General features: G+C 38.5%; 1 protein-coding gene across 6 annotated transcripts in view; it reads right to left on the minus strand.

The window, feature by feature from the left end:
* ZFAND1 (zinc finger AN1-type containing 1) overlaps positions 1-16373 on the minus strand; it is a 41489-nt gene extending 25116 nt beyond the window's left edge. For all 6 annotated transcript variants that reach the window (XR_010317789.1, XR_010317787.1, XR_010317788.1 and 3 more), the window contains exons 1-6: positions 16289-16373; positions 13118-13160; positions 12220-12259; positions 7660-7787; positions 7480-7571; positions 6433-6554 (exon numbers count right to left, since the gene is read on the minus strand). Coding sequence is in view for 3 of the 6 variants with exons in the window: in XM_064267874.1 (XP_064123944.1) it covers positions 6433-6554; positions 7480-7571; positions 7660-7787; positions 12220-12259; positions 13118-13160; positions 16289-16343 (480 nt within the window). In the remaining 3 variants the exon portion in view is untranslated. The remainder of the gene's footprint in view (positions 1-6432; positions 6555-7479; positions 7572-7659; positions 7788-12219; positions 12260-13117; positions 13161-16288) is intronic.
* Positions 16374-22957: the final 6584 nt, after the last annotated feature.

Consider the following 22957-nt stretch of genomic DNA (forward strand, 5'->3'; position numbering starts at 1 on the left):
AGACACGGAAGACCTAATTACAACAATCAACCAACTTGACCTCATTGACTTATACAGAACTCTCCACCCAACTGCTGCAAAGTATACTTTTTTTTCTAGCGCACATGGAACGTTCTCTAGAATAGACCACATATTAGGTCATAAAACAAACCTTTGCAGAATCCAAAACATCAAAATATTACAAAGCATCTTCTCAGACCACAAGGCAATTAAAGTAGAAATCAATAACAGAAAAACTAGGGAAAAGAAATCAAATACTTGGAAACTGAACAATACCCTCCTGAAAAAAGACTGGGTTATAGAAGACATCAAGGAGGGAATAAGGAAATTCATAGAATGCAACGAGAATGAAAACACTTCTTATCAAAACCTCTGGAACACAGCAAAAACAGTGCTCAGAGGCCAATTTATATCGATAAATGCACACATACAAAAAGAAGAAAGAGCCAAAATCAGAGAACTGTCCCTACAACTTGAACAAATAGAAAGTGAGCAACAAAAGAATCCATCAGGCACCAGAAGAAAACAAATAATAAAAATTAGAGCTGAACTAAATGAATTAGAGAACAGAAAAACAATTGAAAGAATTAACAAAGCCAAAAGCTGGTTCTTTGAAAAAATTAACAAAATTGATAAACCATTGGCTAGACTGACTAAAGAAATACAGGAAAGGAAACAAATAACCCGAATAAGAAACGAGAAGGACCACATCACAACAGAGCCAAATGAGATTAAAAGAATCATTTCAGATTACTACGAAAAATTGACTGCCCTGACGGGGAGCACAATAGAGAACCCCTGAGGGAGCAGAGGATCAGTGGGATGCAGACCCCAAATTCTCATAAAAATACCATACTTAATGGTCTGACTGTGACTAGAGGAATCCTGGCGGGCATGGTCCCCAAACCTTCTGTTGGCACAGGACAGGAACCATTCCTGAAGACAACTCATCAGACATGAAAGGGACTGGACAGTGGGTAGGAGAGAGATGCTGAAGAAGAGTGAGCTAATTATATCAGGTGGACACTTGAGACTGTGTTGGCATCTCCTGTCTGGAGGGGGGATGGGAGGATAGAGAGAGTTGGAAGCTGGCAAAATTGTCACGAAAGGAGAGACTGGAAGGGCTGACTCATTAGGGGGAGAGCAAGTGGGAGTAAGGAGTAAGATGTATATAAACTTATATGTGACAGACTGACTTGATTTGTAAACGTTCACTTGAAGCTCAATAAAAGTTAATTAAAAAAAAAAGACAGTTTCAAAAAGGAAAAAAATTAAGGATAGTCACTGAAAGAAGAAAACTATAATCAATGGTTTCTAAACCAGAAGGACAACAAACAGGGAACACAGAACATTCAATCAATACAACAGATGACAGGAAAGATAAAGACAGAATCAAAGAAAAAGGACGATGAGCAGAAAACGCAAGACAGGTGAAAAAAGTTCACATACATCAGTGATCACAATAAATATGAATGGATTCAGCTCACCTATAATAGAGAGATACTACCAAACTGGATGAAAAAAAAAAAAGTTCACCTATATGCTGCTTACAAGAGATACCCTAAAACAAAACGACACAGAAAAGCTAAATATAAGGGGATGAAATAAAAAGATATAATTGTTCAACAGTCACCAAAAGAAAGCTAGTGAAACATTATCGTTCATAATAGAATTTAAGGTGAAATTCATAAAGAAAATAGTGCAATAAAGAACTTTCATATACTCATATTTTACTACCTAGAAAAACTGTTAGAATTACAAAAAATAAATAAATAAATAAATAATGATAACACAGTCATAGTGGAAGATTTTAATATGTCTGTCTTAGAAGCTATCAGATAAAGCAGACCAAAATCAAATTGCTTCTACATCACAATCGTTAATTATTCATTTCTTTGGTGCTGGGTTCTACATAGATATTATCTGTCTACAAGCTTATAGGCAGATAATATCTACATAGAACCCAGAACTAAAGAAAAAAGTAATTATCCTTTTTTTTAAAGTACACATGTAATGTATAAAAACTGATCATGAATTAGGCCACAGAGGAAGTCTAAAGAAGTTTCACATTATTGAGACCATATAGATTCTGATGCCAATCCAATTAGTTTTTTTTTTAATAAAAATAACAGTAATAAAAAAATCCACATTTGTAAATTTAAAAATATATTTCTAAATAACTTGAGTTACAGAGAAATCAAATTGGAAAAAACAAAATATCTAGAAATGATCTATTACGGATAAGTAAATAAATGAATATCAAAGCTTGAGCGGACTATTGAACTACTTCCTGGAAAATGTACAGGCTTAAATGCATTTCCTAAAAAACAAAAAAGATACTAAATCTAGTCTCAAAGTATCTCCTGATAGATTACATCTTCATTACAAGAAGAAAAACAGCAACTTTACAGCAGAGATATCCAGCAGATACCACTTTAACTACGTAATCGAAGGTAACGTCACCAATAACGGGACAAACTAAAAAATGCAAATTGTGATAGGATGCACTCGAGCGGGTCACAATATGACTTTTGTGGTATTCCTACAAAGCAAGCATTACCTGAATCCAATTATGATGAAACACCAGACAAATCCAAATTGCAGGACTTGCTACAAAAAAGCTGATCTGGGCCCATCAAAAATGTCAAGGACATAAAAGATGAAAAAAGACCAAGAAACAGTTCCTAATAAAAGAAGACAAAAGAGACGTGAAAATCAAACACTTAATACTTGGATTGGATCCAGTCCGGGTGGGGGGGGAGGGGAAAATAAATAGCTATGAAGTGTATTATTGAAACAGCTGTCAAATACGCACTGTGAAATAGCTAACATGAAAGTTCCTGATTTAGATAATTATACTATTGTTATAAGAAGAGATCTTTGTTCTTAGGAAAAAGACATTGATGTATTTAGGGGTGGAGGAGAATGATGCATAGAACTTTCAAAGGGCAGGCACACACACGCGCGCACACACACACATATACACAGAGAGAGGGAACGACAAATGATAAGCAAATAGGACAAAATATAAATATTTGGTGCATTTGGGTAAAGGGTATGGAAGAAAGCTCTTTGAACTCTTCTTGTATTTTCCTGTAAGTTTGAAATTATACCAAAATAAAATAAATGTTACTTAAAAAAAAAAAGGAAGACTGAAAATAAATTAGTTAACCATTCAATGTGAGAAGCTGGTAAAAGAACAGCAGAGAAAATCTAAACAAAGCAGAGAAGTGAAAATAATATAAGAATAGGTATTAATGAAATGAAAAATAAAGCAACAGAGAGGTCAATAAAACCAAAAGTTGGTTCTTTGAAAAGACTAACATAAATAAATAAATAAATAAAGGCAAACCTCTAGCAAGACTAATAAAGGGGTAAACAAAGAAAAGTAAAAAATGTTATGAATGAAATGGATTTTGGAACATAAGAGAATACTATGAACAACTTTAGAACTATCAATATGAAAATTTATACCAAGTAGATATTTTTAGTACATTCAAAATTGACTTCAGAAGAAACTGATTATTCAAACAAACCATAAACTATTTGAGACACTGGAATGGTATTCAAAATTCTTGCCTTAAAAAGACAACAGATCAGAAAGTTATAAAAAATGAGTGTTACCAACCTTCAAGAACAATCATCTACAACAATCTCAAAGTACAGAAGAAGGAAAGTTACTCAGCTAATTTTATGAGTATAATCTTGAAACTAATCTCACTAAGCAACACTAAATACCAATCAGCAGATAAATTTTATAGTGCATTTTTTAAAAAGTATATAACACAGTTAAGTAAGGTTTATCCCAGAAACATATGGATGATTCAACAACAGAAAAACTGATTAATACAATTCCCACATTGACAAAAAAAAAAAACAAACATTATGACAAAGGTAATCCACATGGGGGGAGAAAAGGTAAATCCCTACCTGTGGCCATATTTAACAATTAAGTTCCAGATCAAAAAATAAAACACATTATCATCTCAGTACATATGTTAAAAAAATAAATAAAATTTAATATCCATTCATGATATAAATTCCTAATAAACTAGGAAAACAAACACTGTTAACCTGATAAAGGCTACTATCAAAACTAACAAATAATGCTTAACGGTAAAACTTTAGACACATTTGCATCAAAGTTAGAAACATGATGAAGATGCCTGCTATTACTCATATTATTCACATAGTACTGAAGATCTCAGCCAATACACTAGGACCAAATAATAACAATAATGATAGCAATAACAAGGAGGAAGAGAAGAAGGAAATTAAAAAAAAAGAGAAATCTGCCATTTTTCAGAAGATATGTCTGACTGTACAAAATAATCCCAGAAAATCTACAAATGATGGAACCTATTAAAAGAGTCAGTTTGCTAGATATAAAGTTAACATACAAAAACCACTGGTAACCAATTAGGAAAAAGCAGTTAAAAAAAAAAAAAGTATCATTTAGATCATTTCACAGCAAAAGCTATGAAAAACCTAAGAACAAAAGAAAGCTAAGAAATTCTACAGTGTTTATGAAATAGAAGCAGTATAAAAATAACATTACAGAACGTTATTTAAAGACATAAAAGAAGAATTCAAGAAAAATCAGAAGGATAGATCATAAAAAAGGATGAGAAGAGTCAATATTCTGAAGATGTCAACTGTCTCTCAATCTAAACTCAGTACAATTCCTATCAAAATTGCAATGTCACAGAAAAGGACAAAGTGATCCTAAAACTTTTGAGACAGTAAACAGCCAAGCACAGGCAAAGAATAAGGTGGAGGGACCTGCCCTACTCATTACAAAGCTATGATAATTATGACAGTTTGATGCTGACACAGAGATAGGCACGCAGAACAAAGGAACTGAATTGAGGTCCCCAAACTGGCTCCGCAAATGCACAGAAACTTGATTTATGACAGAGGTGTCACTGCAAGTTACAAATCAAGAGAGAGAGGATGAACTCTTCAATATCTCATGTTAATAAACGGTAACCTATACAGAAAAAATAAATAAATAAAGGTAAATCCCTACCTCTGGCCATACTTAACAATTAAGTTCGAGATGAAATAGAGCTAAGCAAACAAAACTTTCAAAAGAAAATTCTGTGAATGACTTATAAAAAAAAGTACAAGTCTTAAGGAAATCACTAAAAAATGTGAGTTAAGTATATTACAATTTAAAAAGTCTGTACCATTAAAGATCTCCAGAACAAAGTAAAGACATAAGCCAGACTGGAAGAAGATATTTCACAACACATTTAATCAAAAAAGGATTAGAATTCAGGACACACAAAGATCCTATAAATTTATTTAAAAATGCCAAACAACCCAATAGAAAAACTGGGCAAAGGATATGAACAAAGAGTTCAAGAAAATCAAGCTGCCAATGAACAATGCACAGTAGCTCAATCTCACTAGTAATAGGAAATTCAACTGTAAACCGCAGTGAGATATTTCATACCTATCAGATTGGTAACAATGAAATGTTGGCAAAAAACACTTAAACTTCTGGACACTGCAAGACAGAGATAAGCCAGGACAACCATTGACAAAAGGAACCTGACAATACATAGTAAAGTTGAAGAGGAGTAAACCTCATGACTCAGCTTTTCTATTTCTAGGTATATTCCCTAGCGCAGCATTTTTCATTTTGATGGTCTCAATCCATTGGGGATTGTAAAATCAATGTAGTGGGTTATGATCAGCATTTTAGAAAATGAATTAAAATAGAATAAAAAAATCAGAATATATAACACCATAGTAAGACTAAACCCATTGCCATTAAGTCAATTCCAACTCACAGCGACCCTATAGGACAGAGCAGAACTGCCCCATAGGGTTTCCAAGGAGTGGCTGGTGGGCTCGAAGTGCTAACTTTCTGGTTAGTAGCCAAGATCTTAGCCACTGTGCCACCAGCACTCCATAGTAAGACTAGACATTATTTAATGAAACTGTGCTATGTATGTATAAGTATGTATGTGTATACATGTATACATGTAAAATGTAACTGATACTGCCCTAGAGAAATTCTCCTACACATACACAAAGTTATTCACCATAGATGCATTTATAATAGCAAAAAACTGGAAGGAAAAAAATCTAAATTGTATGGTACAGTCACACTATGAAATAACAGGCACTACCAAAATGAATAACCTAGACCAAACGTATATGCATAGATAAATGTTACAAACATAACACTAAGTGAAAAAAAAGCAAGTTGAAGGACACATGTGGTATACTGCCATTTCAATGTACCAATGTAAAGTTCAAAAACTCACAAAATTATGTATTATATTATGCAAATATATACTATGTAATATTAGGAATGATACATAGCAGATTCAGGTTAGCTGTTACCTGAGGGGAGAGAAGAGTAAAAAGGCGGTTTCAACTATATTTGGGGTTTTTTCTTTCTAAATCTTTAAGACCAACCTGTGGCAATGACTTATCCCCATTAGCATGCATCTTCAATTTCATTAATGCAACTTTTGCAGCTGTTTCACTATTTTTTGCACCTTTTCGTCGTTTGCTCACTATCTCTCCTGTCTTGGAATCTAAGAGATAAGCATATAAGCACATAAGAATTTTATCATAAAACACTTATTAATTATAACCCTGAGGCATCCACAAGTTACACGCAATTGAGATAAAGAAATCACATTCATTTTACAGGTACTGAATTTATATGATCAATGAAAAAATACCATCCAAGTTCACCTAAGCAATCCCCATATCGCAAAACTCACTGTTATATGTTTCTTTCCATCTTAAGCCTATTTAATCCAAAGCAACCACTAACATTTCTACAGAGAACTTTAAGATTTAGTTATGGAAGATATTAATAAAAGTTTTATCCTTAATACAGAATGAAATTCTGTTGAAGTAACACATTGGCAAGAGACTGTTCTAAGTTACACACATATTCTTTCCTGGTACCTCCTATTATCAGCAGCAATCATAGGATAGCTGACTAGGATTTGAGTTTAGTCTTGAGAATGCAAAGCACCACTTAACCTCATGAATACCATTTCCAGCCATGATGATTAACTAGATGATCTAAGTGGCCCACAGACGAGATTGTGTGGTGGGATACTTCCATACAATTTCTAAAGTTTTACTGGTCAGATAGGCCTTGTGAGAAATAGTGTCACTGAATATCATCAAAATCCATGGCAAATTATTAACACTGAGGTTGTTAACAACAATTTCCATAACTGGTAAGTAGAAAAAAGCAGCAGACTCTGGAATTAAAAGAGTATACAGCAATAACACAAAGCAAAACCCACTGCCGTCGAGTCAATTCCGACTCATAGTGACTCTATAGGACAGAGTAGAACTGCCCCATAGAGATTCCAAAGAGCGCCTGGTGGATTTGAACCGCCAACCTCCTGGTTAGCAGCCAGTGCACTTAACCACTACACCACCAGGGTTTCCATACAGCAATAAGGAAATAATAAAACAAGCTTTCTAGGTACTTGCCAATAATGTCTTTAACAAGTTTCTGGGTGGCAGCCATACGAGGTTTAGAGATTTCCAGTTTTTCACATTCATGATCTGACTGATGACGGTGTCTATGAGGAACAAGAAGAGTAACATTAGTTCATGTGTTTGCATACAACTTAAACAGATATACCGGGCTTGAACGGTCTAAGTGATCACCTCAGGCAAAAATTCTTCTCACAATAAGGACATACAACCGGCACAAGCTCTTTTTCAGTACAGTCCTTGAATGAGCATGGGTAAGGTGTGTGTTTATCTGTTTTCGGTCTCTCACTGATTATATTCACCTGCAAATATGATAAGGAGGAAACAGCATTATATTTCACATTTATAGCAAACCAATTAATCTATTTTGGTAGGCAGCATTCATATAATCTCTTTATTAAAGGAAGTAACACACTCATGTAATAGAATGTAAGCATTTATACAAGAAATGCTTATTGTGCGGAATGTTCTAAATTCTCACAATGTCCCTGCTGAAGTGTATTTATCCTCTAAACCAAAAAAAAAAAAAAAAAAAACCATTGCCACTGAGTTGACTCTGACCCATAGTGATCCTATAAAATAGGACAGAGTAAAACTGCCCCATAGGGTTTCCAAGGAGTAGTTGGTAGTTTCGAACTCCTGACCTTTTGGTTAGCTATTGAGTTCTTAACCACTGTGCTACCAGGGCTCCTACTTATCGTCTAAGCCAAGTTAAAGTGACTACTATTCAGTTATTCTTCACAATTTTTAATATTGTTCTGTAACAGTCCGAGGCAAAGGTGCCCCAAAATAACACTCAGGTGATCACCTCATCAACCCTCAAATGGCAAGTCATATCTACTGCTGACTCCTATTGTAGGGGGTTAAATATATATTTAAAAACACTTAAAAATTACATATTTATTGACATGGGCTAAAGATCATTTTCATAACCATGTATCATTCTCTAAGATGTATTTAATACTATATTATCAGCAAATACTGTATCAGAGGAAGATGATGTTTTATAAGATAAAAAACAAAAAAGAACCCAGGTAAACCAGGCTATTCTGATCATTAAGTAACTAGGTTTGTAGAATTGAGTGAATTTAGGGAAATATTTGCTTAAAAAGTACAACCAAAGGGTACTACCCTTTGGCTGATTACATCTTACAATTAACTTCCTGTGATACTTAAGATTGTGTGTCAACTTGGCTGGGCCATGATTCTCAGTGTTTTGGCAGTTGCATAATGTTGTGATCACTTCCCTGTTGAAATCTGATACATGATCACTCCCATGATGAAACATGCTAAGTGAAACCGGCAGGGGTGAGGCCTGTGGCAGCTCACTACCCCCTCAGCCTTCATCTCTCTGCCCTCCTCCACCTAGTTCCTTCCTGCTCCCCTTGATGGGGCGTTTGCTTGTTATAGAGCCTGCAGCTGGCTCCCGTTCATCTGACCTCCAGCTCTTGGGACTTGAGCTAGCAGCTTACCTGATGATTTTGAGATTCATCAGTCTTCAGAACCTGCTACAGCCCTGCTCTCCGGGCTGCTGATCTTCGGTTTGCCAGCCCATGTAGCTATGTGAATCATGAGAATCCTCTTTCCTGCCCCACGGACTTAGGATGTACAGCCTCTAAAAACCACGTGAGCAATTTCTTTTATATAAATCTCTCTCTCTCTATATATATATACATATGCGTAACTGATTTTGTTTCCCTAGAGAACCTAGCCTAAGATACTTTTTAACTATGCATCCAAATTTGTTCCACTAGTATAAAACTAAGCAATTTTAATTTCATTATTTAATTAATGAAATCTAATAATCTGAGAGACATGCACAGAAGTCAAGTTAATATAAGAAAAAGGAAAGCACAGGGATGATTTATAAGTTTTTTAGGATATATCAGTCAGATTTTCTGTGTGGCTCTAAATGAGTATTTCTTTACACTTAATTCTGCATAGTACTAACATGTTAATTTTCGTTTTCCTTAAAAAACTCGCCTAAACTTCAAAGGGACATTTTGACTGACACTCATTTAACTTTAATTTTCTGTAATGGAGAGAACAGATATGAAAATACTAGGTACAGTGCTTGGTACAGCCCTGGTGGAGTAGTGATTAAGCGCTCTTGGTTACTAACCTATAGGTTAGTGGTTCAAGCCTACCACTTGCTCCATGGGAAAAAGATGTGGCAGTCTGCTTCCTTAAAGATTTCACCTTTGGAAACCCTATGAGGTAGTTCTGTTCTGTCCTACAGGGTTGCCATGAGCTGGAATCAACTCAATGGCCATGGGTTGGGTACAATGCTTGGTCAGTGGTGGACATGAATAAACATCAACTGAAAAGCATTAGTGGCGAATGCTTCTTCTCTAATCCTGCTGTTTCTTTCTAAATGGCATGAATTCATTTTAACTCCCTGTCTATCTCTGCCCAAAGGGAAGTGGAGCTACTTATCTGTCAAATTTGAGAAAATTACATTAGGCAGAGTAGGCTTAGCTCCCCTTTTTTCCTCTTGGAATTGAGCTGCCCACAGGGAGGAGGCCTAACTTAGTCAAGCACTGCTGTGACTGGTAGGTAAAAACCCGTTGCCATCAAGTCACTTCCAACTCATAATGACCTTATAGGTCAGAGCAGAACTGCCCCATTGGGTTTCTAAGACTGCAATCTTTATGGAAGCAGATTGCCACACCTTTCTCCTGTGGAGTGGCTGGTGGGTTTGAACCACCCTTTCAGTTAGTAGCCAAGCGCTTTATCCACTGTGTCACCAGTGTTCCTTGACTGATGAGCACTCGTAAAAAGCCGTTGCCATCAAGTTGATTCCAACTCATAGCGACCCTATAGGTCAGAGAACTGCCCCATAAGGTTTTCAAGGATATAATCTTTACCGAAACAGACTGCCACATCTTTCTCCTGTGGAGCAGCTGGTGGGTTCCAACTGCCGACCTTTGGGTTAGCAGACAAGCACTTAACTACTGTGCCACCAGGGCTCCTCTGGATTTCCCTTGCTGACCCATTTAGCTCTACACTAAGCTTCAATCATTCACCTTATCCTTTAACAGTAACATAGGTGATACTTTGGTTTCTACCTTGTAGCCAGCCCTTTTTTAATGTCTCAATTTGTTTTAGAATTTGGGTGGGTATTATTTTAGGCTACAGGTTTGTTCCTGGTGACCTGAGGATGACTGAGCCAGAACAATTTACGACCACAAAATCCTATCACAGATACCAGTAAAAACGCACACAACAGTGAAGGAAGACTGCAAGTATGTAATGAGGACGTTAATGCCATTGATATTTGCAAATACATAAATGAAAGCTGTAAGTAGACTATTCATATAGAACTGAGCTAAAATGAAAATAAGAATTATGAAGATAAAAAATTATAAATACTAAGTAGATCAATTTTTCTTTAAAACAAACTGAGAAAAATAATATAAATGAAGTAAAAGCCTCTTTACATAAATCAGTTTAGTATGTCAAATTTTAATCTGGGGTGCTGTAAAAACGGTGTGGCAGTAGAGGCATCTGACCCCTTCTAGCTTCACAAGGGGGAAGAAGAATCAAGATCAACAGCTGAAGACCAAGTCCCATGAGGCGGGGGTCGGACATACCTCCCCCTTCTAACCTTTTTACCAATTCTGACACCAGCCGTCCCTTCCATGGCACTCTCTACTTCTCTGCTGTGTTCGATAATTTGTTGCAATGGCCACACAGAACTCAAAGACCATAATCACAGCTATAGGGTTTATTAGGGAAGTAACAGTTACAGTTCAGGATGAGGAACCACTCAGAATACAGTTCTTCGATCAGGACAGCCTCTTCTCAGCCATGCCCTCAGACAGGCCTCTCTCTGACCCTCAGCAACTTGGTCCAGCCTCTGTCCTGCTCAGGCAAGTATTATAAAGCTCTTTAGCTTTACCAATAAGTGATTAGAGGCACCCGCTCCACCAGTACACTTTGACCCAAAAGTTCTCAGCTCTCTAGCTCCCTGCGTTGGTAAGCCTAAGGCACCCCGCTCTGCCAGCAAACCTCCTGCTTGAAGGTGCTCAGCTTTCTTGTTCTGTGGGCTGGGAAGCCCATCTACCATCTTCTGCCAGTTTCCTGGTTCTGCTGCCTCTGCTGCAGCCATTTCCCTGGCACTGCTTCTCGCTGTATCTGGGATTACAGCTTTCTCTCTATCTTCTGGGCCTAGGAGGTTCTCAGCACACGGATCCCAGGTCCAAAGAACACGTTCCACTACTAGCTCCTCTCTCTTGGTGGTAGTGAGGTCCCCCCTTTCTGCCTCCGGGATGACTCATTTTATGCTTACCAGCATGGTAAAACTGACCAATTCCCTAGTTAGGGTTCCATATACCTTATTTGCATGTCCCACCTTCACAAGGGTGCCATGCAACATATTTGCATTATTAACAAGCTGTCCAATTACTTTGGTGGGCCACAAGCACCTTATGTGCATAGTCCCACCCAATCACGGTTAGAAAACCCACTCCGTTGCACCACAGGTGCAGTGGCTTAAAATCTAATCAAATTCTGAATAAAAGTACGTGAATACAAAACCTGTTGCCGTGGAGCTGATTACAACTCATAGCGGCCCTACAGGACAGAGCAGAACTGCCCCATAGGGTTTCCAAGGAGCAGCTCATGGATTTGAATTGCTGACCTTTTGGTTAGCAGCCAAGCTCTCAATCACTGCGCCACCAGGGCTTCACGTGAATACAAACACATTTTATTAGATAGGAGAAATATTCTTACCTCAGAACAGCTATGTGACTCCCTGCTTCTGTGTTCAAGGCTTAAATAATTAAAAAAAAATTATTTAAATGCAATCAAGTAATATACTTAAACAAAGATGGCTACAGTAATTTTACATATTTTAATGTCCCAAAAGAATTTAAAACACAACTGTTCAACTTCAATATGAGTAAAATTAATTCATCACTCTAAATTACCCTTCCTTAAGTACTTTAAAGTGCTTGAAAATACAAATAATCTTTTGATTCCTTTTATTTCTCAAAGATCATTAATAATAAAATGTCAAAGGAGTGCTCTAGTTATAAAAGATTTATAAATATGCATTACATTTACTTACTTGAAAAATCTTTCTGAATTTCTTCCAAAAACAATTCATTTTTCATGGCTCTACTTAATAAATTAAATGCTTAATGAAATTTGAAAAATTTAAATGACTATTAATCACAAAGAAAATCCATTTTCCAAAATCCCTGGTTAGTTCTCAGACTTGGAATGTATGTGATGTGTGCAAATGACATGCGACATCCAATTTAAAGAATTCACAGGCTGGGTACTTTTCATTTTATTACTTAAAAGAACAGTAATAATCCAAACAGTTGTTTATCATATTCGTTATATTTGGATATTACTCTTTCTTGTAATTAAAAGACACAAATACAACTTTAACATAAAATTCACACATATAAGCCCATTCCTGGAAGTTTTAAGGTGAGCCACAAATATGAACAATAATCAGAAACTATGACATCTATGTTTCTTTTTTTCCAAGTGGTTACTGGACTGAATACTAAATATCAAGAGCTAAAGTAACAACTATTTAAAATCATTCTGCTTTTCAGATATAAACCTCAATACTACAAACATTAAAATTAATCTAAAATTCTGCATAAAAACTTACCAAAATATTCCTGAGCAACCATCACATACAAACGGAAGAAAATCTAAAATTGAGGGAAAATATCATATGTGCTGGTCAATATGTGATTTTGTTTTCTTAAGCAAAAAGAATTTTAAAGTACTAAACTACTGCTATCGAAAAACTTTCCTTTTTGATCAATATCCCATTGTAGCAAGTTAAACAAAAGTCACCACGATGTCAAACACTGTAGAAGAAAGTAACCGGATTGGAGTTATCAGGAGATAAATGTTGCTCCTGGTACCTACGCTAAACCAGGAAAAAAAAAGTTCTGGAGGGTTTGTTTTTATTTGGGGGGGGATGGGGGTGGAGGCTGTTTGTTTTGTTTTGCTTCATTTCCCATTTACCAGGTACTGTTTTGGAGGACTATGTGCTGCAAAAGTCCTGCATTTTGAGTAAAAAACCTGGATTTCAATTCTGATTTCACTTCTTACTAACCTAGGAACACTAAGCCAGTTACTTAATAGCAGAGCTTTGATATACATATATATATGACATACTATACACTATACTGTGTGTGTGCAGATATATAAATATACATATAAATGTGAAAATATGCACATACAGCCAAATCTTTATTAGATAATACACACATATATACACAGATATAAGCTCATAGTGTCTGTGTGATGTATACTGTGTATATAACTACATTTATAGTATGCTTTATGCCACACCTACCTCACAGGCTAATTGTAAAAAAAACAAAAAAGCCATATGTAAAAGGTCAGAATAGTGACATAGTAAAGATAATTAATAAACATAATTACAACAACTAACTCATTTTATGTATACTTAATTCTGAGAAAAATACCATGGTGACTGGATGGAGATTTTTCAAAGAAATTCAACAGACAGATTGATTAATACCTCAAAATTTACTCCTGTATTGTTTCTTTCCTTGCTATTTAGGGCTACTCCAACAACTAAGAACCGAACTTCTGGAAAACACACGAAAGTATCCATTCCTAGATGTGGAAACTGACCCATTACCACTTGATATAATCAATCACTCTCTAAGCTGCTTTCAATGTGCCTCATACTAAATTGGAGCATACAGCGAAGTGAGGCTGGATATATCTAATCATACCTCTTCTACAAAGTGGAAAGAGAAGGCATTGCTCAGTCTCAGTTTGGGAAAAGCTGTAATTGCTCCCAAAAGATCTCAACATATAGCATATCTTAACCCAAAACAGAAAAGAAGTCCTAGTGTAACCCAAAGGGACCCCTGGATAATTCTGCTTGTGGGAGAAGAGGGACTGATGACAGTTCTTCCTTCATCTGAAAAGTTAGCTTGATGAACTGTCACTACTGTTCCTAAGCATAATACTGTGAGCTTCTGTTTCATACAAATAGATAATATATACATTTGTCAATATAAGAGAAGCAAACAAAGATTGTGATGTTCTGCAAAACTTTTGTATCACTTTCAAACTGGAAAAATTTTACATGCTTGATATTTGGAGGTTTTTGGTGACCAAGTAAACGTTAGAGGCAAATCAGGAGGAAGAGTCATGATCAAGGTAGTTTCCTGGCATCTGACACCATCCCTCTACCCGTCCAGAAGCTAAATGTAATTTAGGACACCCATTTAACATACCTGAAATCGTAACTTCTCTCCACTAGTCAAAAGACCTAGAGCCTGGCCTCACCTCAGATATTGACACTTTAAGAGACACCTCAAGTCGGAAAGGAAGATAAACTAGGTCACAGAAAGAATATAAGTTCACTGGACTCATTATGTGGAATCTGGCACACCAGATGTGCATAACTTACAGTCAAAATCCAATTGACTGAGTCTCCATATGAAAGGTCTGCAAGGAAACATAGGTTCTTACCTGTTGAATAGCTGATGCTTATAGCCAGTGGTGAAAGATACATATACAGAGTGCTATAACTAACAAAAGGAGCCCTGGTGGTACAATGGTTAAACTTAGCTCTCAGCAACTAACCAGAAGGTGGGTGCTTGGGACCCACCAGCTGCTCAGTGGAAGAGAAGACCTAGCGATCTGCTCACATAAATATGACAGCCTAGGAAACTCTATGGGCAGTTCTACTCTGTCATATAGGGCTGCTGTGACTCAGAACTGACTACAGGGCACACAACCACAACAAGATAAGTAACGAGGGCCCAGGAGGGATTGTGTCACCAGTCCTTTAGCCCACATCCGCATGAGGTATCACTAATCAATTAAGGCACTTCTACTAAGCTTAGGCTCAACCTCAGAGTCCTTCTCAACACAGTGACTCAGGCACTCGCTATCAATGACTGAAGCTGCAGTGGGAGATGAAACCTGTTTGCCAGTCTGTATAGTATGTGGTAAATGTGATGGCACAGATTTGGAGTCAAACTCAGGTATCAAAGATCGAATAGTAGTGTATGGCTATAATGCTAGCACCACAGACCTTCAGGGACTTGTCTGTTCCGGGTGTATGGCATCCCGAAGCCTGTGCCACACTAACACTGGCTATCAGATTGGGTTATGTGTATCCTAAGGTCTCTAGCACAATGGAGGGAGACCATTGCCTTATTATCCATGCTTTCTAGAGTTCAGCTTACTGGTCTGAAAGCTTTTTTGTGAGAAAAAAATCTTATTTTATATCCTTATGTATTCTCAACACGTAGAATAGATGCTCGGTAAATGCCTGTTGACTCAATGATGGTCAGAATCAAAGAATAACAGAGCTGGGAGCCCTGGTGGAAAAGTTTGAGGTGCAAATAAAAAAGTCTGGGAAACTGAAGCGCTTTCCCAAGCTCACAGTGGCAGGGTTAGAGTGGAAGCCAAACCTTCCCAATCCCCGACCTAAGTAAGCATCCTCCCTCTCCGCGCGCAACTCAGTGGGAGCGCGCTACAGGACCCAGGTGTGCACTCCACGGACTTCCTGGACAAGACCCACTAAAAGTTAATGTGGCAAAGTATGTGTTCAGGAAATGCATAGTACCATTCCAAAAAGATCACAAGTCTCTTCCAAAGGCTCGGGGGAACACAAAAAGCACCAACACATCTCACGGCAGACCCAGGAAGGGCATGCCCGTCCTGCTACTCAGACCCTGCCCGGGCCAGCGGCCTCCCCTCAAGCGCCACCACCTTCCGCAGAAGCAGAGTGGTGCCCCGGTTTCCCGCTGGACGGGGCTGGGTACTCTCCGATCACCTCTTAGCCGGCAATCCTCCGCCTGACAGTGTTGCCCGATGTCCAACTCCGCCATCTCCCCAGTGGCGTAAGAGGCGGGGCGAAGCTGGAGGGGCGGGGTGACGGCGACGTCCCGCGCGGCGCCTGCTGGGACTGTGGCGGACAACGGGCGGAGCCCTCATGTGGGGGCGGTGCAGAGGTGTGGCCTGGCTCGGCTGAGTGCGAACAGCCTGTGAAAAGCCGGCCGAAGGCACTAAGCCAAGTGGCCGAACAAAGAGGGTGTCGGCCGGAGCAGTCCTTTTCCTGGAGCGGGAGACCCGTTGCCTAGTCAACCCCCTTTCTGGAAAACGAGTTCCACTCTTCCCTTCATGCTGTGAACAGAATCGGAACGGCCCCAGAAGGATTTATTCATTTTTTAATTAGTTTAATTTTTATACTAATTTACTAAGAGTAAATTAGTAATACTAAAAAAAAAATACTAACTGTACTAAAAACCAAAACCCATTACCCTGGAATCAATCCAACTCATAGTGACCCTATAGGACAGAGGAGAACTGCCCTCGTAGGATTTCCGAGGACCGGGTGGTGGATTCGAACTGTCGACCTTTTGGTTAGCAGCCTGAGCTACTAACAGTAGTAAATACAAACAGTAATACTAACAGTATTGCAAGAATCAAGTGAAAGAGAAGGGTACTAGTTTTCTAATTCCTTATTCACCCTAAAACAATGTTAGTTCATTATATAGTTTAAAATAAATTCCTCTTTCAAGGGAGTTATTAGGCTTTTTAAAGAATAAAGATATCTTTCATTTTTCCTTTTTGGTTAATTTAATTTTTTTGGTTAATAGAAAATATTAAAAAGTTCCTAAATCTTGAGTTCCCGAATGCATCCTGAATCACACAGGGCTCCTTGGCTTAGAGATCCCGGACTCATGTATCACAAGTACCTGAAAAACTCTCATGGTGATGCCACTGGGGTGTAAGGAAGTATCATTTGCTTGCTGAACCACTTCAAAGGTACTGAGGGAGGAGAGGCTTGTCTAGGTGGGGTACAAATGGATGCCATTCCATTGACAAGACAGGAGACTCCCCTCAGAGTGGATGAGTGACAATCAACTGTATTCATTAGAAAAACTGGGGAAGTATCTAATACTTCATATATAATTTTGGGTATTCCCAAATCAGTATTCATTGAGGAAGGGGAGGGGTGGGATTGGGAAACAAGAATCATTACTTCAAGATTTTCTCTTGAGTAAAATCTATGTAAGATTTCCATGTCAGAATTTCTTGGGAGAAGCTTAAGGTTTTAGGTCTGGAAACAACCTCAGATGTCATCTAGCTATTCCAACCTCCTTAGCTTTTTTTAAGACAAGGAAACAGGTTCATCAAAGTTAGATGATTTGCCCCCATTAGTGGAAGAGCCTGGACTAAAATCCAAGTATAAAAGACTTCTGATATTCGTGAATCTATGAATTCATGGCCTGCCTGGATTTTGTGTGTTTATTTTAGTCAACTGGGTCAATCAATATCAGGTTTTGTAGATGGATCTTGGCTGAAAATAGAGAATACCAGAAAGATGTTTACCTGTGTTTTATTGACTATGCAAAGGCATTTGACTGTGTGGATCATAACAAATTATAGGTAACATTGTAAAGAGTGGAAATTTCAGAACACTTCATTGTACTCATGAGGAACCTGTACATAGACCAAAAATAATCCTTCAGACAGAACAAGAGGATACTTTGTGTCTTAAAATCAGGAAAGGTGTGCATCAGGGTTCAATCTGTATGCTGAGCAAATAATTTGAAAAGCTGAACTATATGAAGAAGAATGTGGCATCAGGATTGCAGGAAGACTCATTAAGAACAACCTGTGAGATGCAGATGACAACCTTGCTTGCTGAAAGCGAAGAGAATTTGAATCACTTACTGATGAAAATCAAAGACTACAGCCTTCAGTATGGATTACACCTCAACAAAGAAAACAAAAATTCTCACAACTGGACCAACAAGCAACATTATGATAAACAGAGAAAAGATTGAAGATGTCTAGGATTTCATGTTACTTGGATCCACAATCAACACCCATGACAGCAGCAGTCAAGAAAGCAAAGGACGCATTACATTGGACAAATCTGCTGCAGAAGACCTCTTTAAAATGTTAAAATGCAAAGATGTCACTTTAAGGACTAAGGTGCACCCGACCCAAGCCATGATATATTTTCAGTTGCCCCACATGCATGCAAAAGCTGGACAATGAATAAGGAAGACCGAAGAAGAACTGATTACTTTGAATTATGGTTTTGGTGAAGAATATTGAATATACCATCGTCTGCCCAAAGAACAAGCAAATCTGTCTTGGAAGAAGTACAGCCAGTATGCTCCTTAGAAGCAAGGAAGGCGAGACTTTGTCTCACATACTTAGGACATGTTATTAGGAGGGACCAGTACCTGGAGAAAGACATCACGCTTGGTAACCTGGAGAGTCAGCAAAAAAGAGGAAGACCCTCAATGAGATGGACTGATGCAGTGGCAGCAACCAAAGGGTCACGCATAATGATCGTGAGGACGGCACGGGACTGGGCAGTGTTTCGTTCTGTTGTACGTAGGGTCACTGTGAGTCGGAACTGACTTGACAGCACCTAACAACAAGAGAGCTTGACTAAGAATTCTTGGAATGTTCTAGATAAGGTGGCAAATATATATTTTATAAGGCCAAGCATAATAGAAATATTTTTATTTTTTCAGTTCAGTTAGCCTGGGGATGAGAGGAGCATTAGATGATTAGAGTAGCCAAGATTACAGCTACTAGTTCCCTGATCTCTCTAGTCTCCTGTGCTGATTCCTCTTCTACATGCTATTTAAGCATGTCTGTTTCCCCAGAGTTTTGTCACTGGTCCATTATCCTTAACGTAAGTAAAATCCCCATGGCTTCAACATCAAAAACTCCCACATGCGTATTTCCAGCCGTGCGAGTTTCTCCCAAACTCCAACTGTCTCTTAGACATATACATTTGTGGTTTGGCATGTAGAAGGTTTTTTTTTTTTTTTAATGTTTTACAGTCCAGTCTAATCTTTGTCCAAAGAGTTTGTTTCAGGAACGGTTTTAGTTCTGGGTTAACAGAGAGGCTGTGGGCCATGCTTTCGAGGGTTACTCTAGTCTAAGTCAGACCATTAAGTCTGGTCTTTTTACTAGAATTTAAGTTCTGCACCACACTTTTCTCCTAGTCTATCACGGACTTTCTCTTTTGTTCCCTGTCAGGGCAGTCATTGGTGGTAGCCAGGCACCATCTAGTTCTTCTGGTCTTGTTACCACAATTTCATGAGTTAGAGCCGCCTGCGGCAAATACCCAGTTCTTGAGACAGGGGTGAGGTGGGTAGCAAGAGCTTTATTAGATATACCAGTATATGGAGACAGAGGGGAATGATCTCCTCCTAAAGTCGTCTGTCTCACCAGACTACTGATGCGTTCGGGTTTTTAAGGGAAAAGGGGCCATAAGTTTTAGGAACTTATGGAATGTGTGCTCTCTTTCTTCTGTTTGGTTTTGGTGGTTGTATCTCAAACATGTTGATGTTTTCCTGCCATTATGCCATCAGCTCAGGGGGTAGCTGGTGCCATCCTTCGTCTTATTTGACAGGCTTAGATCAATATCACTTGTTTTCCACAGTCTTAGAGGAAACATTGGCTAACACTTAACCATTTGGGGAGCTAACATCAGGATCTTACGTGGAGGCAGGGATGGGCTGGGAAGGGAAAGGAGAGAAAGAAGAAAGAAGGAGGGGAAAAAAATTGGCTCAGGTACTGTTCAAGATATGGCTGAGTAGTCTGTTTCAGTCTCAGGCTCATGGAGTCTCTGGTTTATGTGGCCCTTTTGTCTCTTGGGCTAATATTTTCTTTATATCTTTGGTGTTTCTCCTTCTTTACTCCAGGTGGATTGGGACCAATTGATGCATCTTAGATGGCCACTTGTAAGCTTGTCCCCAGATCCCACTCACCAAAGTGGGATGCAGAACATTTTCTTAATAAACTTTGTTATGCCAGTTGACCTAGATGTCCCCCAAAACCGTGGTCCCTGGACCCCCACCCCTACTACTCTGTCCCTCAAAGGGTTTGGCTGTGTTCAGGAAATAGCTTTTGGTTTAGACCAGTTATGCTGACTTCACCTGTATTGTGTGTTGTGCTTCCCTTCACCTAAAATAATTCTTATCTACTATCCAGTTCCTCCACGTGTCTGTCAGCTTGTCTTACTGTGGGGGCTTGCGTGTTGCTGTGATGCTGGAAGCTATGCCACCAGTATTCAGATACCAGCAGGGTCACCCATGGAGGACAGGTTTCAGCTGAGCTTCCAGACTAAGACAGACTAGGAAGAAGGAACCAGCAGTCTACATCTGAAATGCATTAGCCACTGAAAACCTTATGAATAGCAGTGGAACATTGTCTGATATAGTGCTGGAAGGTGAGCCCCCCAGGTTGGAAGGCACTCAAAAGATGACTGGGGAAGAGCTGCCTCCTCAAAGTAGAGTCGACCTTAATGACGTGGATGGAGCAAAGCTTTCGGGACCTTCATTTGCTCATATGGCATGACTCGAAATGAGAAGAAACAGCTACAAACATCCATTAATAATTGGAATCTGGACTGTATGAAGTATGAATCTAGGAAAATTGGAAATCGTCAAAAATGAAATGGAACACACAAACATCTATATCCTAGGCATTAGTGAGCTGAAATGGACTGGTATTGGCCATTTTGAATAGCACAATCATATAGTCTACTATGCTGGGAATGACAACTCGAAGAGGAATGGTGTTGCATTCATCGTCAAAAAGAGTGTTTCAAGATCTATCCTGAAGTACAACGCTGTCAGTGATAGGATAATATCCATACTCCTACAAGGAAGACCAGTTAATATGACTGTTATTCAAATTTACACACCAACTACTAGGGCCAAAGATGAAGAAATAGATTTTTATCAGCTGCTACAGTCTGAAATTGATCAAACATGCAACCAAGATGCATTGATAATTATTGGCGATTGGAATGCGAAAGTTGAAAAGAAAGAAGAAGGATCAGTAGTTGGAAAATATGCCCTTGGTAATAGAAACAATGCCGGAGATCGAATGATAGAATTTCGCAAGACCAATGACTTCTTCATTGGAAATACCTTCTTTCACCAACATAAACAGCGACTACACACATTTTTATACACATGGACCTCTCCAGATGGAACACACAGAAATCAAATTTACTACATCTGTGGAAAGAGACAATGGAAAACTCAATATCACCAGTCAGAACAAGGCTGGGGCTGACTGTGGAACAGACCATAAATTGCTTGTATGCAAGTTCAAGCCGAAACTGAAGAAAATCAGAGCAAGTCCATGAGAGCCAAAATATGACCTTAAGTATATCCCACCTGAATTTACAGACCATCTCAAGAACAGATTTGATGCATTGAACACTAATGAGCGAAGACCAGGTGAGCTGTGGAATGACATCAAGGACAGCTTGCATGAAGAAAGTAAAGGTCACTGAAAAGACAGGAAAGAAAGAAAAGACCAAGATGGATGTCAGAGAAGACTCTGAAACTTGCTCTTGAGCATCGAACAGCTAAAGCAAAAGGAAGAATTGATGAAGTAAAAGAGCTGAACAGAAGATTTCAAAAGGCCTCTTGAGAAGACAAAGTAAAATATTATAATGACATGTGCAAAGAGCTGGAGATGAAAAACCAAAAGGGAAGAACATGCTCGGCGTTTCTCAAGCTGAAAGAACTGAAGAAAAAATTCATGGCTCAAGTTGCAGTAGTGAAGGATTCCATGGGGAAAATATTAAATGACCCAGGAAGCATCAAAAGAAGATGGAAGGAATATACGGAGTCATTATACCAAAAAAGAATTAGTTGCTATTCAACCATTTCAAGAGGTGGCATATGATCAGGAACTGATGGGTCTGAAGGTAGAAGTCCAAGCTGCTCTGAAGGCATTGGTGAAAAACAAGGCTCCAGGAATTGATGGAATATCAATTTAGATGTTTCAACAAATAGATGAAGCGCTGGAGGTGCTCACTCATCTATGCCAAGAAATATGGAAGACAGCTTCCTGGCCAATTGACTGGAAAAGATCCATATTTATGCCTATTCCCAAGAAAGGTGACCCAACTGAATGTGGAAATTATAGAACAATACCATTAATATCACACGCAAGCAAAATTTTGCTGAAGATCATTCAAAAACGGCTGCAGCAGTATATCAACAGGGAACTGCCAGAAATTTAAGCCGGTTTCAGAAGAGGACATGGAACCAGGGATATCATTGCTGATGTCAGATGGATCCTGGCTGAAAGCAGAGAATACCAGAAGGATGTTTACCTGTGTTTTATTGACTATGCAAAGACATTCGACTGTGTGGATCATAACAAACTGTGGATAACATGGCAAAGAATGGGAATTCCAGAACACTTAATTGTGTTCATGAGGAACCTTTACATAGATCAAAAGGCAGTTGTTTGGACAGAACAAGGGGATACCGATTGGTTTAAAGTCAGGAAAGGTGTGCGTCAGGGTTGTATTCTTTCACCATACCTATTTAATCTACATGATGAACAAATAATCCAAGAAGCTGGAGAACGGGGCATCAGGTTTGGAGGAAGACTCATTAACAAACTGCGTTATGCAGATGACACAACCTTGCTTGCT

Source organism: Loxodonta africana, chromosome 14 (assembly GCF_030014295.1).
Source record: "Loxodonta africana isolate mLoxAfr1 chromosome 14, mLoxAfr1.hap2, whole genome shotgun sequence".
Classification (NCBI taxonomy): domain Eukaryota; kingdom Metazoa; phylum Chordata; class Mammalia; order Proboscidea; family Elephantidae; genus Loxodonta; species Loxodonta africana.